This window comes from Theropithecus gelada, chromosome 17, assembly GCF_003255815.1.
Source record: "Theropithecus gelada isolate Dixy chromosome 17, Tgel_1.0, whole genome shotgun sequence".
NCBI lineage: Eukaryota > Metazoa > Chordata > Mammalia > Primates > Cercopithecidae > Theropithecus > Theropithecus gelada.
The window spans coordinates 51,994,505-52,012,671 of NC_037685.1; the positions used below are offsets into that span (position 1 = coordinate 51,994,505).

At 51.6% G+C, this 18,167-nt stretch overlaps 1 protein-coding gene across 2 annotated transcripts in view; it reads left to right on the plus strand.

The window, feature by feature from the left end:
• Positions 1-18,167, plus strand: part of TFDP1 (transcription factor Dp-1) — a 56,957-nt gene that overhangs the window by 606 nt on the left and 38,184 nt on the right. Inside the window, exons 1-2 of one of the 2 annotated variants that reach the window (XM_025364436.1) lie at positions 49-416; positions 758-833. Coding sequence is in view for 1 of the 2 variants with exons in the window: in XM_025364435.1 (XP_025220220.1) it covers positions 822-833 (12 nt within the window). In the remaining variant the exon portion in view is untranslated. Of the gene's footprint in view, positions 1-48; positions 417-757; positions 834-18,167 lie in introns of those variants that run through there. The other variant, XM_025364435.1, reaches the window with a different exon arrangement.

An 18,167-nucleotide genomic window follows, 5' to 3' on the forward strand; every position in this document is an offset into this window, starting at 1 on the left:
CCCGCGGTCTCCCGCGCCCTCCCGCGCCCCGCGCGCTCCTGTGCCTCGGGGACCCCGCGCGCTCGGCGCTGGTGGGGGCTCCCCAGGTGACCGCGGGGCGGGGGTCCCGGGCCTGGCCCTCCTGGCCGACAGCAGCGCCCGCGCCCCGCGCCGGAGGTGGGGCCAGGGCCAGGGTCGGCCGGAGCGCGCAGGGCGGGGGAGGGGAGGCCGCCCCACGGCGGCCCGCGGGGACCCGGTTCCGGCGCGCGCGGGAGGCGCCTCGTGCGGAGGCGGCCCGAGGCCTAGTGACAGGCGCGCGGCGCGGACCCCGGAAGCCCACCTGTCAGAGTTACCGGTCAGCCGGGCGGGCGCCGCCGGGGTCTGGGGTGGACGCCGCGAGCCTGCACGTTGCGCCGGGACCCTGGGGCTGCGCCCAGGTGGGTGGTGGGGCCCCCCCTGCAGCGGCGGGAGGGAGGCGCTGCGCCCTGGCTGCCGGGGCTCAGCCCCACCCTCGGCCGCTGGGCGGGCCGTCGGGGACCTGGGGGTCGTGGTGGTGACCCTGCGGGCCCGCGGGCCACTTTTGCGCAGGGGGCATTTCCGTCTGACGAGGCGACTTAAAATCCTGAGTGTGGGAGTCGGTTTGGCCAGCTCCGCTCTCAGGATGGAGGGTGCCTTTGGGAAGGAAGGTCCACGTTTCCTTTGAGATGTGTTATTTTTTCAACTTCTTTTTTCATTCTTACTTATTTCTTGTTTTTCCTTCCTTTTTTTTTTTTACCAGAAAAATCATTTTTCTTCTCTGGGAAGGTGAACATTTGTAGCATTTATTTCCCGGATCTGGTAACATGGCAAAAGATGTAAGTATGTTTGCTTCATGCTGCACATGAATGTTTGCCTCGCACTAAATTCTTTGTAGTTTTCTGCCTTTATTTCAGAATGACAACACATAAGCTACAGTAGTGTTTATTTTCAGACTTTTAAAGCATCTGAAGCGCGATGAAGGTGAAAGATGGAAGGATCTGATCTCTGAAACTGCGCTCACCACCCCCAAGTTGTGGCCTTGGATACCACACTGTGCAGTTGGGTGGTGATGGGGTGGTGCCTTCTGACTTTCTCCTTATCTTTACCGACTGTGTTAATTGATAATTTTGAATAAACTCCTTATTAAATTGAGGTGGAGGGTGTTGCAGCACCGCAGCGAATCCTCCATTTCTTGGGGGCTTCCACATAAGATCCTGGACGGGGGCCAGGCTCAGGTCTCAGACTGTAGCCACCTGCTGGCACCTGTCTTTCTATAGAGGAAGTTAATTCCACTTGGGTGGACCAAGAGCTAAGCAATTGTTTTGGCCACTTTTTTTTCTCAGAAGGATGAGATTTGGTGGTTTATGAAATCTGGTAAGAAATGCTACTTAGCCTGCTTAGTATTTGTCATGAAACTATAGAATATTTTGAATAATTTTTTAAACTTGTGTGGGGATCGAGGCTTTTAAGGCCAGAAATGTACTCTATTTTATTGGCGTGTGGTTCTTTACCATGCTTGGTAATGCTGGTCACTGAAACAAGCTGGATTCCTTAGTGTTTCCCATCACACATTGCTCTGTAACTGTGAGTGAAAGGGGTTGTTGATACAGCTGTAGCGAAAATGCATCCAGAGTATGGAGCCCTCTCCATCGACGCAGAGGTTTCAGTGGTCCCTGTGAGGCCTTGTGGGGCGTCTGCCCTCCCTGACCTGTGACCACCTACGTCACACGGTGTCGCTGGCTTCAAGCACTGGGATGTGCTTTAGAGAGGGCATATGAGCACACAGGTGGACCCAGTGTGGGTTTTTGAAGTCATATCTGGGTGTGCTGCGAGGCTACTTTTATCCTATCCACTGTGCTTGTCCGTACCACGCCCTGACCTCACGCGTGCATGCACTCAGAATGCCATATGTGGCCACGTGCTCAGCGCGCAGCCGTGTTCATTACGTCTCCTCACGGTGAGGAGCTGGGTCCAGGGCCTCGGTTAGAGCACGCTTCTGGTGTTGTGTGGTTTCCTGTGTGGTTTCCTCAAATGGTTCTCAAACATGCTTTGATACATAATGGGTGGTGTCACCGGGGCCCTCATTCATTCCCCCTTGATTTCATTGGCACTGTATGTGAGCAGCATGTAGTGTGAGGCTAGGGGTGGGGGGCATACAGAAAGGTGATCCGACTCTGCGGGACTCCGAATACTCTATCCAGTTTTGGCATTTGAGATGCGGCGTTTGTCAGGGGCTGCATAGGCACAGGGCCTGGGGGCTTACCTCGCGCTCAGGGATTGTGATCTGAGTTGGGGGCTGGCGCTGGGAGGAGAATAGGATTCTACAGCAGGTGAGGCCTTCCCTGCTCAAAGTCTGGGAGTGGTCAGGAGTGCTGGGTCTGGCTGGAAAGGGAGATTGTGGACAAGTCAAGGAATTTGATGTTTTCTCTAGCTCTTTTTCTTTTGAGACAGAGTCTTGCGCTGTCTCCCAAGCTGGAGTGCAGTGGCGTGATCTTGGCCCACTGCAGCCTCTGCCTCCTGGATTTAAGCAATCCTCTTGCCTCAGCCTCCCAGGAAGCTAGGATTACAGGCGTGTGCCACCATGCCTGGCAAATTTTTTTGTGTTATTAGTAGAGGTGGGGTTTCACCATGTTGGTCAGGCTGGTCTTGAACTCCTGACCTCAACAATCCACCCACCTTACAGGCGTGAGCCACTGTGCCCAGCCTAGCTAACTCTTTTAAGTAGAGGTGTGACATTTGAGTTTTGAAAAGATAATGTTGGCAGCTTTTGCAGAAGGGAACATAGATCACCAGTTAGGGTGTTTTTTTTTTTTTTTTTTTGAGACAGAGTTTTGCTCTTGTTGCCCAGGCTAGAGTGCAATGGCGTGACCTCGGCTCACTGTGACCTTAGCCTCCCGGGTTCAAGCGATTCTCCTCCTCTGCCTCCCAAATAGCTGGGATTACAGGCGCACCACCACATCCAGCTAATTTTTTGTTAGTAGACACTGGGTTTCACCATGTTGGCCAGGCTGGTCTTGAACCCCTGACCACAGGTGATCCACCCACCTCAGCCTCCCAAAGTGCTGGGATTGCAGGCATGAGCCACTGTGTCCAGCCCACCAGTTAGGTTTTTAAAGCACTGGTACTGCAGTAAAACCATAGGTATGTGCCAAAAGCCCTTATTCGAGGGGAAAGCGGTGCCACTCCAGCTTCTCAGAGCCCTGGGGCCTCTGTAGAGGGCCATGAGGTGCCACAGGATGCAGGGAGCTGGAACTAGTCCCTGGTAGTCACCATGGAGGAGAAGAAACAAGGACACCCAAGACCTGAGACTGGAAGGTTCTGGAGAGAACACAAGAGAAAAACAACTCAGGAGCTTCCAACCTCCAGTAGGGCACAGGGAGACAAGCAGGTGGGAAAAGGCCACAGATGGCTCCATGTGAGTTAGGGGCAGAAAGAAGAGGATGAAGTCAGTCCTCTGGGCGTGTCATCTTTGAACAGCAGTTGAGAGGCAGTGAGTGTGAAGGTCTGTATGGCAAGGAGCTACACAGAAGGGAGGAGAGAGGTACTCTGAGAGTTTGCAGAGTGGGTAGGAAATGACTGAGGAGTGGTGAGGAGAGTGATCAGTGATGGTGCAGTAGGTGCAGAGTGAGTGGTGGTGGACTTGATGGAGAGTGAGTGTGGTGGTGCTGGAGTGGGTGGAGAGTGAGTGAGTGGTGATGGTGGTGTAGGTGGAGAGTGAGTGGTGATGGTGTTGTAGGTGGAGAGTGAGTGGTGATGGTGTTGTAGGTGGAGAGTGAGTGGTGATGGTGGAGTTGGTGGAAAGTGAGTGGTGATGGTGGTAGACTGGGGGAGAATAAGTGGTGATGATGGTGGAGTGGAGAGTGAGTGGTGATGGTAGATTGGATGGAGAGTGAGTCGTGATGGTGGAGTTGGTAGAGAGTGAGTGTGATTATGGTGTTGTGGGTGGAGAGTGAGTGTTGGTAGTGTTATGAGTGGAGAGAGTGGTGATGGTGTTGTAGGTGGAGAGTGAGTGGTGATGGTGGAGCTGGTAGAGAGTGAGTGTGGTGATGGTATTGTGGGTAGAGAGTGAGTGGCGGTGCTGGAGTGGGTGATACAGGGTCACAGGAGGAGGAAACAGCCTGGAAGGTGGCTGCCTCTGATGTTCCTTGAGCGGGCCCAGCTGGAGAAATGGTGAGAAGGATTAGGTTTCTGCTCTCTTGCTCAGGGACTTGTTTTTTATTTTATTTTATTTATTTGAATTAAAATGGTAAATTCTAATGGAATATTTCTCTTTATACTCTGTTGAGTGGGAGAATGTGGAGAACAGGAGTCAGCTGTCAAGATGGCCACCTGGCTGGCGCCGGGAACCTGAGGCCTGGTCTTGCCCAGCAGGAGTGCTGGCATAGCATGGGCCACTTACAGAAATTTATTATCAAGATTATGGGCTGCCCTAGGCAATTTGGGGAGGATTTCCTTGCTATGGGGACTGTTTCCATGCCTGGCCCACCCAGTCTGTGATAGCCTCAGGTGCAGTCCTGTCTTAAGTTTGGAGACACTCGGGGAGGTCCATACAGACTCTGAGTTTTTGAACTGCCCTTGAAACGTCTCAGGCCCTCCCCCCTCAGGGCCCAGAGAGGCTGTCCTCCCGTTCCTGAGCAGGGTGGCTGTGACCCGCGGATCTATGGGGTCACATGGCAGGTAATGGTGGTGCTCAGAACCGTCTTCAGATCCTGTAGAGTCGGATAGGCCCTTGTCACGAGTCACTGCAGCTGCAGGGCCTCAAGTTGTTCTAGAGCTGGGCTGGCAGGGCCCTTGGGTGAGGGAGTATAGCCTGGCACTGGCATCTTGGCCTGCAGCCAAGTTTCCTGTCTGCCCAGGCAGCACGACCCTTGGTGGGATCAGGCAGAGCTGTGCCTCTCCCCTCTTGACCTTGGAAGATCCTGCCCTCACACACGATTGTCCAGTGTCATGAAGGTTTGTAAGTGGGAAGGCGGGCAGATGATGAATTCATCAGACATTACAGGGATGCTTTTGCTGTAAGACATTGGGGTGTAGCCAGTGTGGGGCTGTTTCTGGGGTCCTGTTTGTCTCTCCAAGCTCCTCCTGCTTTTGGTAAAGATGCAGAGAATCTGAACTTGGGTTGGGCGGGGACTCGGGCCTGGTCAGCTGCCTGTGCAGAGAAAGTGGCTGTGGACATCACTGCCCAGCATTCACTTGCCTTGGTTGTGAAAGCCGTTCTGTGGTGCCTGTTTGTGTCCTGTGAGTTTATGGAGAAATCCTGAAATTGAGAGCTGGGGACCAAAGAGAACTGTGTGCCTCTCACCATGGAGGCTTTTGAGTGATGCTGTCATGAGGCCCTGCTAATGTCAAGAGGGGACCAATGAGCTCCTCGAAGGGTCTACCACCAAGTGTCCTTTTACAGACTTGGACGATGAAGTTCAGGCCTGAAGAGGTGGACCTGATGCAGCAACAAACTGCTGTTTCCTTCAGTGTTTGAAGAAGTGAGTTCTGGGAACAGGATTCAGCAACTCAGGCCTTGTTTTGTCCTCATAAAGAAACAACTTTACATTTGAGGTTAAGAAGGTTGTCAGGGCCGGGCGCGGTGGCTCAAGCTTGTAATCCCAGCACTTTGGGAGGCCGAGACGGGCGGATCACGAGGTCAGGAGATCGAGACCATCCTGGCTAACACGGCGAAACCCCGTCTCTACTAAAAAATACAAAAAAAAACTAGCTGGGCGAGGTGGCGGGCGCCTGTAGTCCCAGCTACTCGGGAGGCTGAGGCAGGAGAATGGCGTGAACCCGGGAGGCGGAGCTTGCAGTGAGCTGAGATCTGGCCACTGCACTCCAGCCTGGGCGACACAGCAAGACTGTCTTAAAAAAAAAAAAAAAAAAAAAGAAGGTTGTCAGTTTAGCCCCCTCAGGTTTAAGTATTGAAGAAATCTGTGATGACATGCTTGTTTTTACAACAGTCTTTTCATATTTCAGGATTTTTTTTCCTACATAGGATGAGGTTAGATTAATTCTGAAGAGATGTTAAAAATTAGAAAATTATAGGTTAATTAAAAGTTTTGCCCCTGCCGGTTGCGGTGGCTCACGCCTGTAATCCAGGAGGTGGGCGGATCATCTGAGGTCAGGAGTTCAAGACCAGTCTGGCCAACGTGGCAAAACCCTGTCTCTACTAAACATATAAAAATTAACCAGGCGTGGTGGTAGGCGCCTGTAATCCCAGCTACTCGGGAGGCTGAGAAGGAGAATTACTTGAACCCGGGAGGCGGAGGTTGCAGTGAGCCGAGATGACACCACCATTGCACTCTAGCCTGGGCAACAAGAGCAAGACTTCATCTCAAAAAAAAGAAAAGTTTTGCCCCTAAAACGTGCTTTGAAAGAGGTATTATAGGAACATCTGGTGTAAAATTCGAAAGATAAAAAGAATATCTTAATCAGCTCTTTGTTACCTCTTTACTTTTGGTATTTGGAAAAAATCTCTGGAGTTCATTGTGTAAGAATTAGAAACCTCACCTTTGGTGCACAGCTTAGTTTGCAGTAGAATTGTTAGGCGCTCTTCAGGGGATGTTAAAAACTTTTCACTCTTGGTATTTACATTAAAAACTATTTTGTTGTAGAACAATGAGAAAATCCAGATTTGCAGTTGATATTTAGCTTGACTTACAGTGTGGCTTTCTGCTGTTTGTCGTAAGGGACTAGATTTGTCAAGTTTTGCTCAGAGAGGAGGCCTAGCAGCAGTGGGTGGCTTAGACCACACGTGGGGATGGATCTGCAGGAGGAAGGGCGGTGTCAGCATTGGCTGAATTAGAGGCTGAATTAGATGACCCCTCATCCCCCAGGTGTCTTCTTACTCAGATGATTCTGGTTGTTCGGGTACTGGCCATGCACTGCTGTCTGTATCTTTGTGCGTGGTGCAGGCCTGGAAAAGCGTCCACCCTTTGCACTTTTTTCCCAGCTGGCTGAGATTCCCACAGCATCCCGACTCTGCTTCCGGGCTCCTGTGCAGACGCCGACTATGGCTTTTGAGTTGTTGCACAGGTCATGGGCCCTGTTCACATGTGCTGCAGGTCATTTTGAGACTCAAGGATGAAGAGTTGTATCTGCCTCTTCCTGTCAGTCTTTTGTGTGAATCCTGCTTTTTGTTTTGAGACGGAGTTTCACTCTTATTGCCCAGGCTGGAGTGCAGTGGCACGATCTTGGCTCACCACAACCTCTGCCTCCTGGGTTCAAGCGATTCTCCTACCTCAGCCTCCCAAGTAGCTAGGATTACAGGCATGCGCCACCATACCCTGCTAAGATTTTTTATTTTTAGTAGAGATGGGGTTTCTCCATGTTGGTCAGGCTGGTCTCGAACTTCCGACCTTGGGTGATCCACCTGCCTCGGCCTCCCAGAGTGCTGGAATTACAGGCGTGAGCCACCACGCCCAGCCATAAATCCTGTTTTTCCATGGCCCAGTTTCTAAGAGATTCTGGTCTGATGAATGAAACCCTTGTGTGTCCCCTGTGGCTTTGAGATACAGTGTCTTTTAACACAGGTGCTTGCCCTGTGCACCCTGGTGTGCCATTCAATAACATCGCGTCACTGGGGTCTGAGGAAAAGAGGCAGTGTGATCTGCTCCAGTGGATGGGGAAGCAGGAAAGGGTCGGAAACCCGAATGGATCAGCCCAGAATCCAGCATTGCCAACGCATCCCTGGCCCTCCCCTCCTGCCCAGGTGACAGGTGTGGTGTGTGCTGGTCCTCAGCCCTGCCCAGGAGACAGTTGTGGTGTGTGCTGGTCCTCAGCCATGCCCAGGTGACAGGTGTGGTGTACACGGGTCCTTAGCTGTGCCCAGGTGACAGGTGTGGTGTCTGTGGGTCCTCAGCTATGCCCAGGTGACAGGTATGCTGTGCGCTGGTCCTCAGCCCTTCCCTGGTGACAGGTGTGGTGTGTGCTGGTCCTCAGCCATGCCCAGGTGACAGGTGTGGTGTACACGGGTCCTTAGCTGTGCCCAGGTGACAGGTGTGTTGTGTGCTGGTCCTCAGCCCTTCCCTGGTGACAGGTGTGGTGTGCGCGGGTCTTCACCCTACCCAGGTGGCAGGTGTCCTGTGCGCTGGTCCTCAGCCATGCCCAGGTGACAGGTGTGGTGTGTGTGGGTCCTCACCCTGCCCAGGTGACTGATGTGGTGTGCTCAGGTCCTCAGCCGTGCCCAGGTGACAGGTGTCCTGTGTGCTGGTCCTCAGCTGTGCCCAGGCTTGGGCTGTGGGTGCCGCCCATTCCTAGTGGACATGGAATCCTTGTGTTACTGAGTGACCTGCCTGTGCCGGTTGCTGTACCAGCGAGCTTTTTCTGTCGCAGTTGCTTTTTAATAGTATCCATTAAGTGGACTTTTCACAAGAAAAGAATATGACTTACTAAAAAAAGTTCGAGCAATATTTCTTCTGATTGTAAGAGTAATCTTAGTTGCAGAAAATTTAAAAAAATTCTAGGAAAGCAAAAAGAAGAAAAGTTACGTTCATATGTGAGCTGAACTGTTAGGATTTTACAGCTTATGCCTGTTGGATTCCTATTTAGCTGTGTGTGATAAAGCAGCTTTTCCAAGATGGGAACGTACTGTACCTTCTGTTTCTAATCTTTTCACCTCAGTATATTGTCAGTGTTTTCTCTGGTCAGTTATTTTTTTCTACCATGTTTTTAGCAGCTGTACGTTTATTTGGTACGTTGGGGAGTTGTAGATGGTCAGTTACTGAAAACGTGGATTAACCTGGGAAATAATTTTAAAAAGATGCTGTACCTAAACACTTCATTTTACATTCAGACAAATGTGCATCTGGTCCCCAAATCTCTTGCCTCTGGACTGAACTCCTCTTCTTGGAGAATGGGGCCACCCCTTCGAGCCACACCCAGCACCGTACCGGGTTTTGATTTCTGTAGCTTGAGTGGAGAACGTAAAAGACATCTCAGGACACAGAGTACAGCCTCCGGGGTTGTTTGCAGTTTTCCCAGGATGCTGATAACAGAGCCGCTGGTGTAAAGGGGTGTCTGGAATGAACAAGGCTGAGTCTGAGACACATGCAGATCTGTCCAAGAGAGTCCTGTCGGCCTGGCGCTGTACGGGAGAGGCGGCGGAGTTAGGAGAGCTCTTCCTGCTGCATGCATGTGCCTCAGTAATTACCCACTGCCCTGTGGTTGGGGATTCTAGTGGTTTCCAGTTAAATCTTCTCAAATTTGCACAAATCCAGGATGAGTTTTAGGATGAACTGCTGGAGGTGAAATTGCCTGTGCGCGTGCATGTCTGCGAGTACAAACGCTGGTCTTTGAGACGTACCGTCAGGCTTTTTAGCTGCTGTGTAGTCATTTACTTCCTCTCCTTGAGAGTATTAATGGCTCGGAGTAAATTGTATGGACTTATTATAGACTCTGCTGTTTCTTTTGCCTTTAAGAAAAATCAGGGTTTGAATGAAAATATCTCATGTTACCACTGTTGATAGAATCCGAATTATATTTTGCAGGGAAGCAGGATGAAGAGGGAGATGACCGTGGTGGGAGTTCAGCCTCTGACTTTGTTTTCATGCCTGAGTTTGAGGTCATACCTCTTACCTAGTTATTGACTCTTGGAAGCCATTCCTGCTTTAGGGCATCCTTTGACTCCCGGGGTCGTTTTTAAGTTTAGAGGCCTTATCTGGAATGACGCAGCGTGGAGGGCAGATGTCTGCCTCAGCGTCATCCAGCTAGCCCGAATTGATCTGTCTGCGGACGAGGGGTTCCTCTCGCTTTGGGAGACCCCGGGTGTCCCCTCCCCCAGCACGGCCAGGTTGGGGAGGAGGAGTCACACATTCAACAGCTCAGGGGGTGTGCAGCCACAGAGCTGGAAACCCTGGTCTGTAGGCTCCGTGTCTGGGAGCTCTGCAGGCCGGCGGTGCAGTCGGCTAGCCACGATGACTTTTGCCTGGACTTAACGTCTTTTTTCTCTAACAAATGGAAAAGGAGTTCCCATTGGAGTGGCCGGACCAAATCCTGTTCTGGAGTGGAAGGGGATGAAGGTGGTCAGCATCAAGGGTGATGTTGATGCCAATGCCCATTCGTGTCCTCAGTGTCTGTCCCATCCCAGGCTGTGGTTCCAGTGGCATTTATCACACGTGGATGCTGATCCTGGAAGCCATGCTTCGTGTTTTTGGGCATTGGTTCCCTGGAGCCCCGTTTTTGCTCACTGTTGAGACAGAAAGGCTGCTGGTGAGGAGGCTGTGCATCCCCTTGCCCCAACCTGTCCTGAGCTTGCCTGACAGTGCCTCCTCGTGGGTGGGCATCAAACCCCGCACCTGAGTCTGCTGTGGCTCTGGTGCCTGCCCATGGTCAGGGTGGGTGTCCTGGGCCCTCCGGACACCCCGTCTGGCTAGGGTTGCTGCTCCGTGCTGACCCCAGGCCACCCTGGAGGAGTGTTTCTGAGAGTGCCGGTGGCTCACTCTGTCCTTGGATGACTTGGTTTTTGTTAAAACTTTTCCAGAGGAGAAATTAGATGAACATATTGTTACTTTTAAAGTTAGCTGATACGATAAGTAAACAGATGAACGGAGATGGTCTCCACCTCCCATGGGCTGGCAGTATACTTGGTCGAGGGCTACGGGGCGGCTCTTCCCTGAGGCCCCAGGCCTGGACCCCGTCGCGCTGTCTGGCAGCGTGTGCTGCGTTTCCCTGGGGAGCATTTTCCTACCGGGCCTGTGTGACGTGTTGTGGAGGAAGCTGTGTGAGGCAGGGGTTCCAGGGGCCTGCACGGCTGGACCTTGCTAGCCCTGGGACCTCAGGTGGGGACTCCTGGCCTCTGTGTGCTCGCCTATCCCATGTGGGTGGCCAGCCACCCTCCCTAACAGGGCAGTGAGGGAGAAAGGAGGGCGTCAGCTGCTGGCCCCGTCCTGGCTGAACTTGGGTGGATGCAAAAGAGTGAACATAAAGCTTTGACGAAATTAGGAGCACCTCATAGGCCTGGGCTCGGGGTCAGACCTTCTCCCAGCCACAAGGGACTGGTCTGATCAGAGCTGGAGGGACGGCCATTGCCGCGTGCCCAGTGTGAGGGCTCTGAGCTCAGGAGCCAGCAGCCAGGCACGCTGGGGACTCTGTGGCCCCTGCCTCTGACCCAGTGTTGCACAGAGGGGCCCTGGCTTGCCCTGGGCACTGTTTAGAATGATTGGGGGGTGGCGGTCGGCCAGATAAGGAGAGATGGAGTCTCCAAGGGAGCAGGCCTCTCCTGCAGGCTGCGGCTTCCAGGAGGGCTGCGGGCATGAGGTGTTTGAACACAGCAGTGACTTCATAAGAAAAGAGAGCGGAGCTGCTGACATTTCAGGTGAGTCGTTGTCAAGAGTGTGGAATCCAACTGTGCTGGGAGCCACTTGCTGGTCCCTGGCCAAGTCCCTGTCTGGTCCCTCTACTCCCCACCACCCCAGCCCTGGAAAACCTGGCCTGCCAGGTTCATACTGCACGACCCAGTGCAGCCTGCCCCAAAGACAGCCGGAGGCAGGATGCAAGCACCTGTTTAACGGCTGTGGAACTAATGTATGGGTTTTCCAGGCAGTTTTGCATTTGTGCCTATTGTAGACAGGAGCATCTTTTGCTGTTTTTCTGCTGGAAGAGCAGGCTTTCGAGTGGTGGCTGAAAGTCTGATTATAGATCATATAGATTAGAGCAGCCTCTGCTGGGAGAGGGATGCTGGGTTCCTGCCTTCCAGGTGTCTGCTCGCGAGTGGATGGGTCCCACCCTCTGTGCTTGCTGGGGCTTCAGAATCCATTGGTTTCCTGAAGGTTCTGGTGCCCCCTGAAGCACAGCCCCACCTCCCCAACCTGCCCCTCCTGTGACTCGCGTTGTGTGTGAACTTACCTCCTTGCTCTTCAGCTTCCCTGCCTGGTGGCTCCAGGCTGTGCCCTGAGGACCTGGGGTTTGTGTTGCCCACTTGGGTGGAATCTGCACCCCCCTTTCCTCTTCATTTAAGTTGCGTGGGGCCGCGAGGAGGCGTTCTCTGCCCCTGCGTGGCTTGCACTGTGGCTCTGGCCGCTGTCCGTCTGCCCGCTCGGGGATGCCAACTTCCTCTGACTCTTTCTTAGAGTGACATTGGGCCCCACCTTCGCCTGCAGCTCAGCACCTCTGGATGGACCTCGTTAGGCGTGCGGTTTTTCCCTTAGTTTAGGGGATGAAATTGCTTTATTGCTTTGTTTAGTTATGACAATGGAAAGATTATTTAAAAACAGTGGTGCAGGCCGGGTGCGGTGGCTCAAGCCTGTAATCCCAGCACTTTGGGAGGCCGAGACGGGCGGATCACGAGGTCAGGAGATCGAGACCATCCTGGCTAACACGGTGAAACCCCGTCTCTACTAAAAAATACAAAAAACTAGCCGGGCGAAGTGGCGGGCGCCTGTGGTCCCAGCTACTCGGGAGGCTGAGGCAGGAGAATGGCGTGAACCCGGGAGGCGGAGCTTGCAGTGAGCTGAGATCCAGCCACCGCACTCCAGCCTGGGCGACAGAGCCAGACTCAGTCTCAAAAAAAAAAAAAAAACAAAAAAAAAACAGTGGTGCAGAAAGGTATCAGAAAGTAAGCAGCCATCTGAAATGACAGTCATGGGGGCTCTGCTGTTAAGGCTTTTTGGTGATTGTTTTTGGGGATAACCTAGATGTGTGTGTTGAAACACACATGTACAGTATGGAGTTTTAAGTAAATGAACTCACGTTTTGTTCACTGCTATTTTTTACTCAACAGTTTGTCCTAGGTTTTTTTTTCACATCAGTAAATATAAGCAGAGATAATTCTAAAAAGTTTGTGGAACATTTCAGACACACACAAAAGAGAGAGATTGTGCTGCTGCCTCATCCCTGTCATGGACCTGAGTGACTCCCTGCCTGGCCAGGGTGATTATTAAGTAGTTATTAAATACTCTGACGTGTGTCTCTGAGAGATAGTCATTCACTCTTATTGTCACATGGGCAGCATTTAGATTTCTCAAGTTGTCTCAAATTTGGAAAGTTTGTTTGCATTGGAGCCTCGCCCCCTTTCCGCAGCTGCTGGAGTCTGGTCTCGTCGATGCACCCTCACTTACTCCACCCTGTTGATGCGCTGCCCTGGCTGAGTGTTCATCCTTCAAAACCTTACCCTCAACGGTGTTGGGGCCTTTGGGAGTGACTAGGATTGATTGAGGGCACGAGGGTGTAGCCCCTCTGCCCGTTGGATCAGCGTCCTTATAAGCCCGTCCCCAGGGCGAGCCTGCCCTTTTCCCGCCTTATGAGGCCCAAGGAGGAGGTGGTAGGTACAGCCTGGAAGCTGGCTCTGCCCTGACCTCCCACTTCCACCTCCAGGACTGCGAGAGAGAATCCTTGCACTTAGGGCTCCAGGACCGTGAGAGAGAACCCAGGACTGTGAGAGAGAACCCTTGCAGGTAGGATAGGGCTCCAGGATCACGAGAGAGAACCCAGGACTGTGAAAGAGAACCCTTGTACTTAGGGCTTCAGGACCGCCAGAGAGAATCCTTGTATGTAGGACTCCAGAACCGTGAGGGAGAACCCTTGCACTTAGGGCTTCAGGACTGCGAGAGAATCCTTGTGCTTAGGGCTCCAGGACTACAAGATACAACCCTCACACGTAGGGCTCCAGGACTGCAAGGGAGAACCCTCACATGTAGGGCTCCAGGACTGCAAGTGAGAACCCAGAATCATGAGAGAGAATCCTTGCATGTAGGGCTCCGGACCATGAGAGAGAAGCTTTGCACATAGGGCTCCAGGACCGCGATAGAGAAACCAGGACCGTGAGAGAGAATCCTTGCACGTAGGGCTCCAGGACTGCAAGAGAGAACCCAGAACTGTGAGACAGAATCCTTGCCCGTAGGGCTCCAGGACCATGAGAGAGAACCCTCGCACGTGGGGCTCCAGGACCGTGATAGAGAACCCAGTACCGTGAGAGAGAATCCTTGCATGTGGGGCTCCAAGACCATGAGAGTGAACCCTTGCACGTAGGGCTCCAGGACCGTGAGAGAGAGCCCTCACATGTAGGGCTGCAGGATTGTGAGAGAGAACCCAGAACCATGAGAGAGAATCCTTGCACATAGGGCTCCGGGACCATGAGAGAGAACCTTCCCACGTAGGGCTCCAGGACCGCAATAGAGAACTCAGGACTGCAAGAGAGAACCCAGGACCCAGGACTGTGAGAGAAAATCCTTGCATGTAGGGCTCCAGGACCATGAGAGAAGGTACCCAGGACTGTGAGACGGAACCCTTCCACGTAGGGCTCCTGGACTGCGCGAGAGAGCCCAGGACTGCGGGAGAGAACCTTTGGACTTACGGCTCCAGGACCGTGAGAGAGAACCCTCGCACGTAGGGCTGCAGGCTGTGGTGTTTGGTGGTGGAGTCTGAAAGGACTAAGACATGGCTCACATGTTTATTTAGGTTGCTTGCAGCACTTTGTCTTTATCTAAGCAGGTGTGTGATAAATGCACTGGCTGGGTTAGGCTTCCAAGTACCCTCCTAATGGGTTCTTGGAAGTACAGCTGCCCAGGTAGGGATTGAGGACTGGGCAGAGGACCTGGGCGCTGCCAGCCACGGCATCTCTGCCAGCCCAGGAGTGCACGTTTTTGTTTGCACTTCTCAGAGCACTACTGGGATAGCTAGAACGTCTTGTCTTACGTTTGTTAACAGCTTTGTGTCTTGTGTATTTTTCTATTAGGTGTTTGTCTTTTAATCAACTTCTGATTCTTATCCAAGAATAAAGTTTGAGTCTCCATTTCGGTAAAGTTTTTCTTTACCTTCAGAAAAATTAGGATGTTTGTGAAAATTTTAGTTTTGCAAATATATACCTTGCATGTAGATTTGATCTTAGGGGTTATATGTTTTTAAAATTTGTTATTATCAATGAGTGTTTTTATCCATTGTATTTTCTTTCTTTCTTCTTCTTTTTTTTTTTTTTTTGAAACAGTCTCGCTCTGTCGCCTAGGCTGGAGTGCAGTGGCGCGATCTCGGCTCACTGCAAGCTCTGCCTCCTGGGTTCACACCATTCTCCTGCCTCAGCCTCCCGAGTAGCTGGTACTACAGGCGCCTGCCACCACGCCTGGCTAATTTTTTGTATTTTTTAGTAGAGACGGGGTTTCACCGTATTAGCCAAGATGGTCTCGATCTCCTGACCTCGTGATCTGCCCGTCTTGGCCTCCCCAAATGCTGGGATTAGAGGTGTGAGCCACCATGCCTGGCCACCCATTGTATTTTCTAACTGGTTATTATTGCTTATAAAGGTCTGCTTTTTCTAGTATACTTTTTTCTTAATTTTTTTCATTTTTTTTCTATTTTTATTTTTTATTTCCATAGGTTTTTGGAGAACAGGTGGTATTTGGTTACATGAATAAGTTCTTTAGTGGTGATTTTTGAGATTTTGGTGCACCCATCACCCAAGCAGTGTACACTGAACCCAATTTGTAGTCTTTTATTCCTCACCCCCTTCCCACCCTTTCCCCCAAGTCCCCAAAGTCCATTGTATCATTCTTATGCCTTTGCATGCTCACAGCTTAACTCCCATTACTTTTGTTTTTATGTTTTCTTTACTCTGCTTGATATTTTCTAGCATTCTTATGACTTAAAAAAACTTCAGTGAGGCTGGGCGTGGTGGCTCACGCCTGTAATCCCAGCACTTTGGGAGGCCGAGGCGGGTGGATCACGAGGTCAGGAGTTGAAGACCAGCCTGGCCAAGATGGTGAAACCCCGTCTACTAAACATACAAAAAATTAGCCAGATGTGGTGGCAGGCGCCTGTAATCCCAGCTACTCAGGAGGCTGAGGCAGGAGAATCGCTTGAACTCTGAGGGTGGAGGTTGCAGTGAGCTGAGATTGCGCCCCTGTACTCTAGCCTGGGTGACAGAGTGAGACTCTGTCTCAAAAAAAAAAAAAAAAACCTCAGTGAATAATAATATATAAAGTGCAAGAAAACCTAAAGAGTGATAACATACCTACTATAAAATACACAGATGTGAAGTATACAGCTAAATGGATTTTAAACATCACATACACTATGTCACCACTGCCCAGATGGCAACACAGCCATCCAGGAGCCTCCCACATGCACCTAGGGCAGTCCCCCTGCCATGATTCTCCTCCCGTGCTGGAGTCCAGCAGTGAGAAGTCAGCTCTGCCGCCAGCCGCAGTGCCTTGTGCTGAGGATACCGCTTCCGCTGCAGATGCATTCTCAGGAACGGACGTTCGCTGTGTCCTGTTTTTGGCAGTTGTAGTTATGACCATCTATAGCTGTGAACATCTCGCATGGTCTTTGGCACACATCTGTGCGTGTCTGTGGAGGATTTGCATGGTTTGGCCCTGTGGGGTCGCTGAGCTGGGGGCAGACCCAAGGGGGCTTGCTCCTGTGCCCACAGCTGTTGGGCAGCAGGGCGTGATGGCTCCTGGGGTGCTGGGCGCCTGTGGCCTCCACCTGCATTCCTGGCGCCCGAGGGTGCTGTGTGTCGCTTCTGCTCCCGGGCTGCAGAAGGGCCTCTTTGTCTTGATGCGGAGTGGCGTCTCCAGTCCACGCGCAGGAGTTGGGCTGTCTGTCTGTCTCTTTGTTCTGACTTGCAGGGCTGCTTCTCTGCTCTGGGTGTGGTCCTGCCTCGGGTCTGCATGTTGCAGGCATGTCCTCCCTGGCTGCGGCACTCTTGATTTTTTTTTTTTTTAAATGGCTCCCTTTGATGAGGAGACTTTCACTGCCCTTTTCTCTTTCCTTGGGTGCAAATGGTACAATTCTTTGGCCTTTTTAACATCATCGTGTTTGCTGCTTACGTTTTTCTTTATTTTCCCTCCTGCTACCTCTGCTCCAAACCAGATAGTTGATCTCACTGTCTAATGTGCAGTTATTGTATTTTCTGCTCTGGAACTTTCTTTTGGTTTCTTTTATAGGTTTTAGTTCTTTGCTAAAATGGTCAAACCTGAGTTGTAATTTCTTGAGCGTCTGATCAGTTACTCTGGTGATTTCACCCCCATCCCTGCGGGTCTGGCTCTCTGGTGATTTCACCCCCATCCCTGCGGGTCTGGCTCTCTGGTGATTTCACCCCCATCCCTGCGGGTCTGGCTCTCTGGTGATTTCACCCCCATCCCTGTGGGTCTGGCCCCGTGCTCTTGGTTTTTGGTCACGACTTGCCCTCTTGTCCTGTGGCCTGTTGGGCATTTATATCAGAGTCTGTGGAGGAAGTGCAGGGCCCTTCTCAGCAGCTGGGCCGCAGATGGTGGCGACGGATCCCTCGGGTCTTGGTGTCTGGGCTTCCTGCTGGGTGAGGGTCTGGCTCTTTGAGTTTCCAGGTCTTTCTTCTCAAGGTGTGGCCCTTGGGGGGTCCCAACCCCAGTACGGGGGCCTTTGCTTGGAGCCTTCTTCCGGGGGGCCTCAGCACTGGCCCTGCCTGCCCTGGTCACGGGTTCTCTGATTGCATTAGACAGATTCAATGGATTTAAACACATTTCTTTTTTTTTTTTAATTAATTTATTTTTTTATTATACTTTAAGTTCTAGGGTACATGTGCACAACATGCAGGTTTGTTACGTATGTATACATGTGCCATGTTGGTGTGCTACACCCATTAACTCGTCATTACATTAGGTATATCTCCTGATGCTATCCCTCCCCACTCCCCCCACCCCACGACAGGCCCCGGTGTGTGATGTTCCCTTTCCTGTGTCCAAGTGATCTCATTGTTCAATTCTCACCTATGAGTGAGAACATGCGGTGCTTGGTTTTCTGTTCTTGCGATAATTTGCTGAGAAAGATGGTTTCCAGCTTCATCCATGTCCCTACAAAGGACATGAACTCATCCTTTTTTATGGCTGCAGAGTATTCCATGGTGTATATGTGCCACTTTTGCTTAATCCAGTCTGTCATTGATGGACATTTGGGTTGGTTCCAAGTCTTTGCTATTGTGAATAGTGCCGCAAAAAACATACGTGTGCATGTGTCTTTATAGCAGCATGATTTATAATCCTTTGGGTATATACCCAGTAATGGGATGGCTGGGCCAAGTGGTATTTCTAGTTCTAGATCCTTGAGGAATCGCCACACTGTCGTCCACAATGGTTGAACTAGTTTACAGTCCCACCAACAGTGTAAAAGTGTTCCTGTTTCTCCACATCCTCTCCAGCACCTGTTGTTTCCTGACTTTTTAATGATCGCCATTCTAACTGGTGTGACATGGTATCTCATTGTGGTTTTGATTT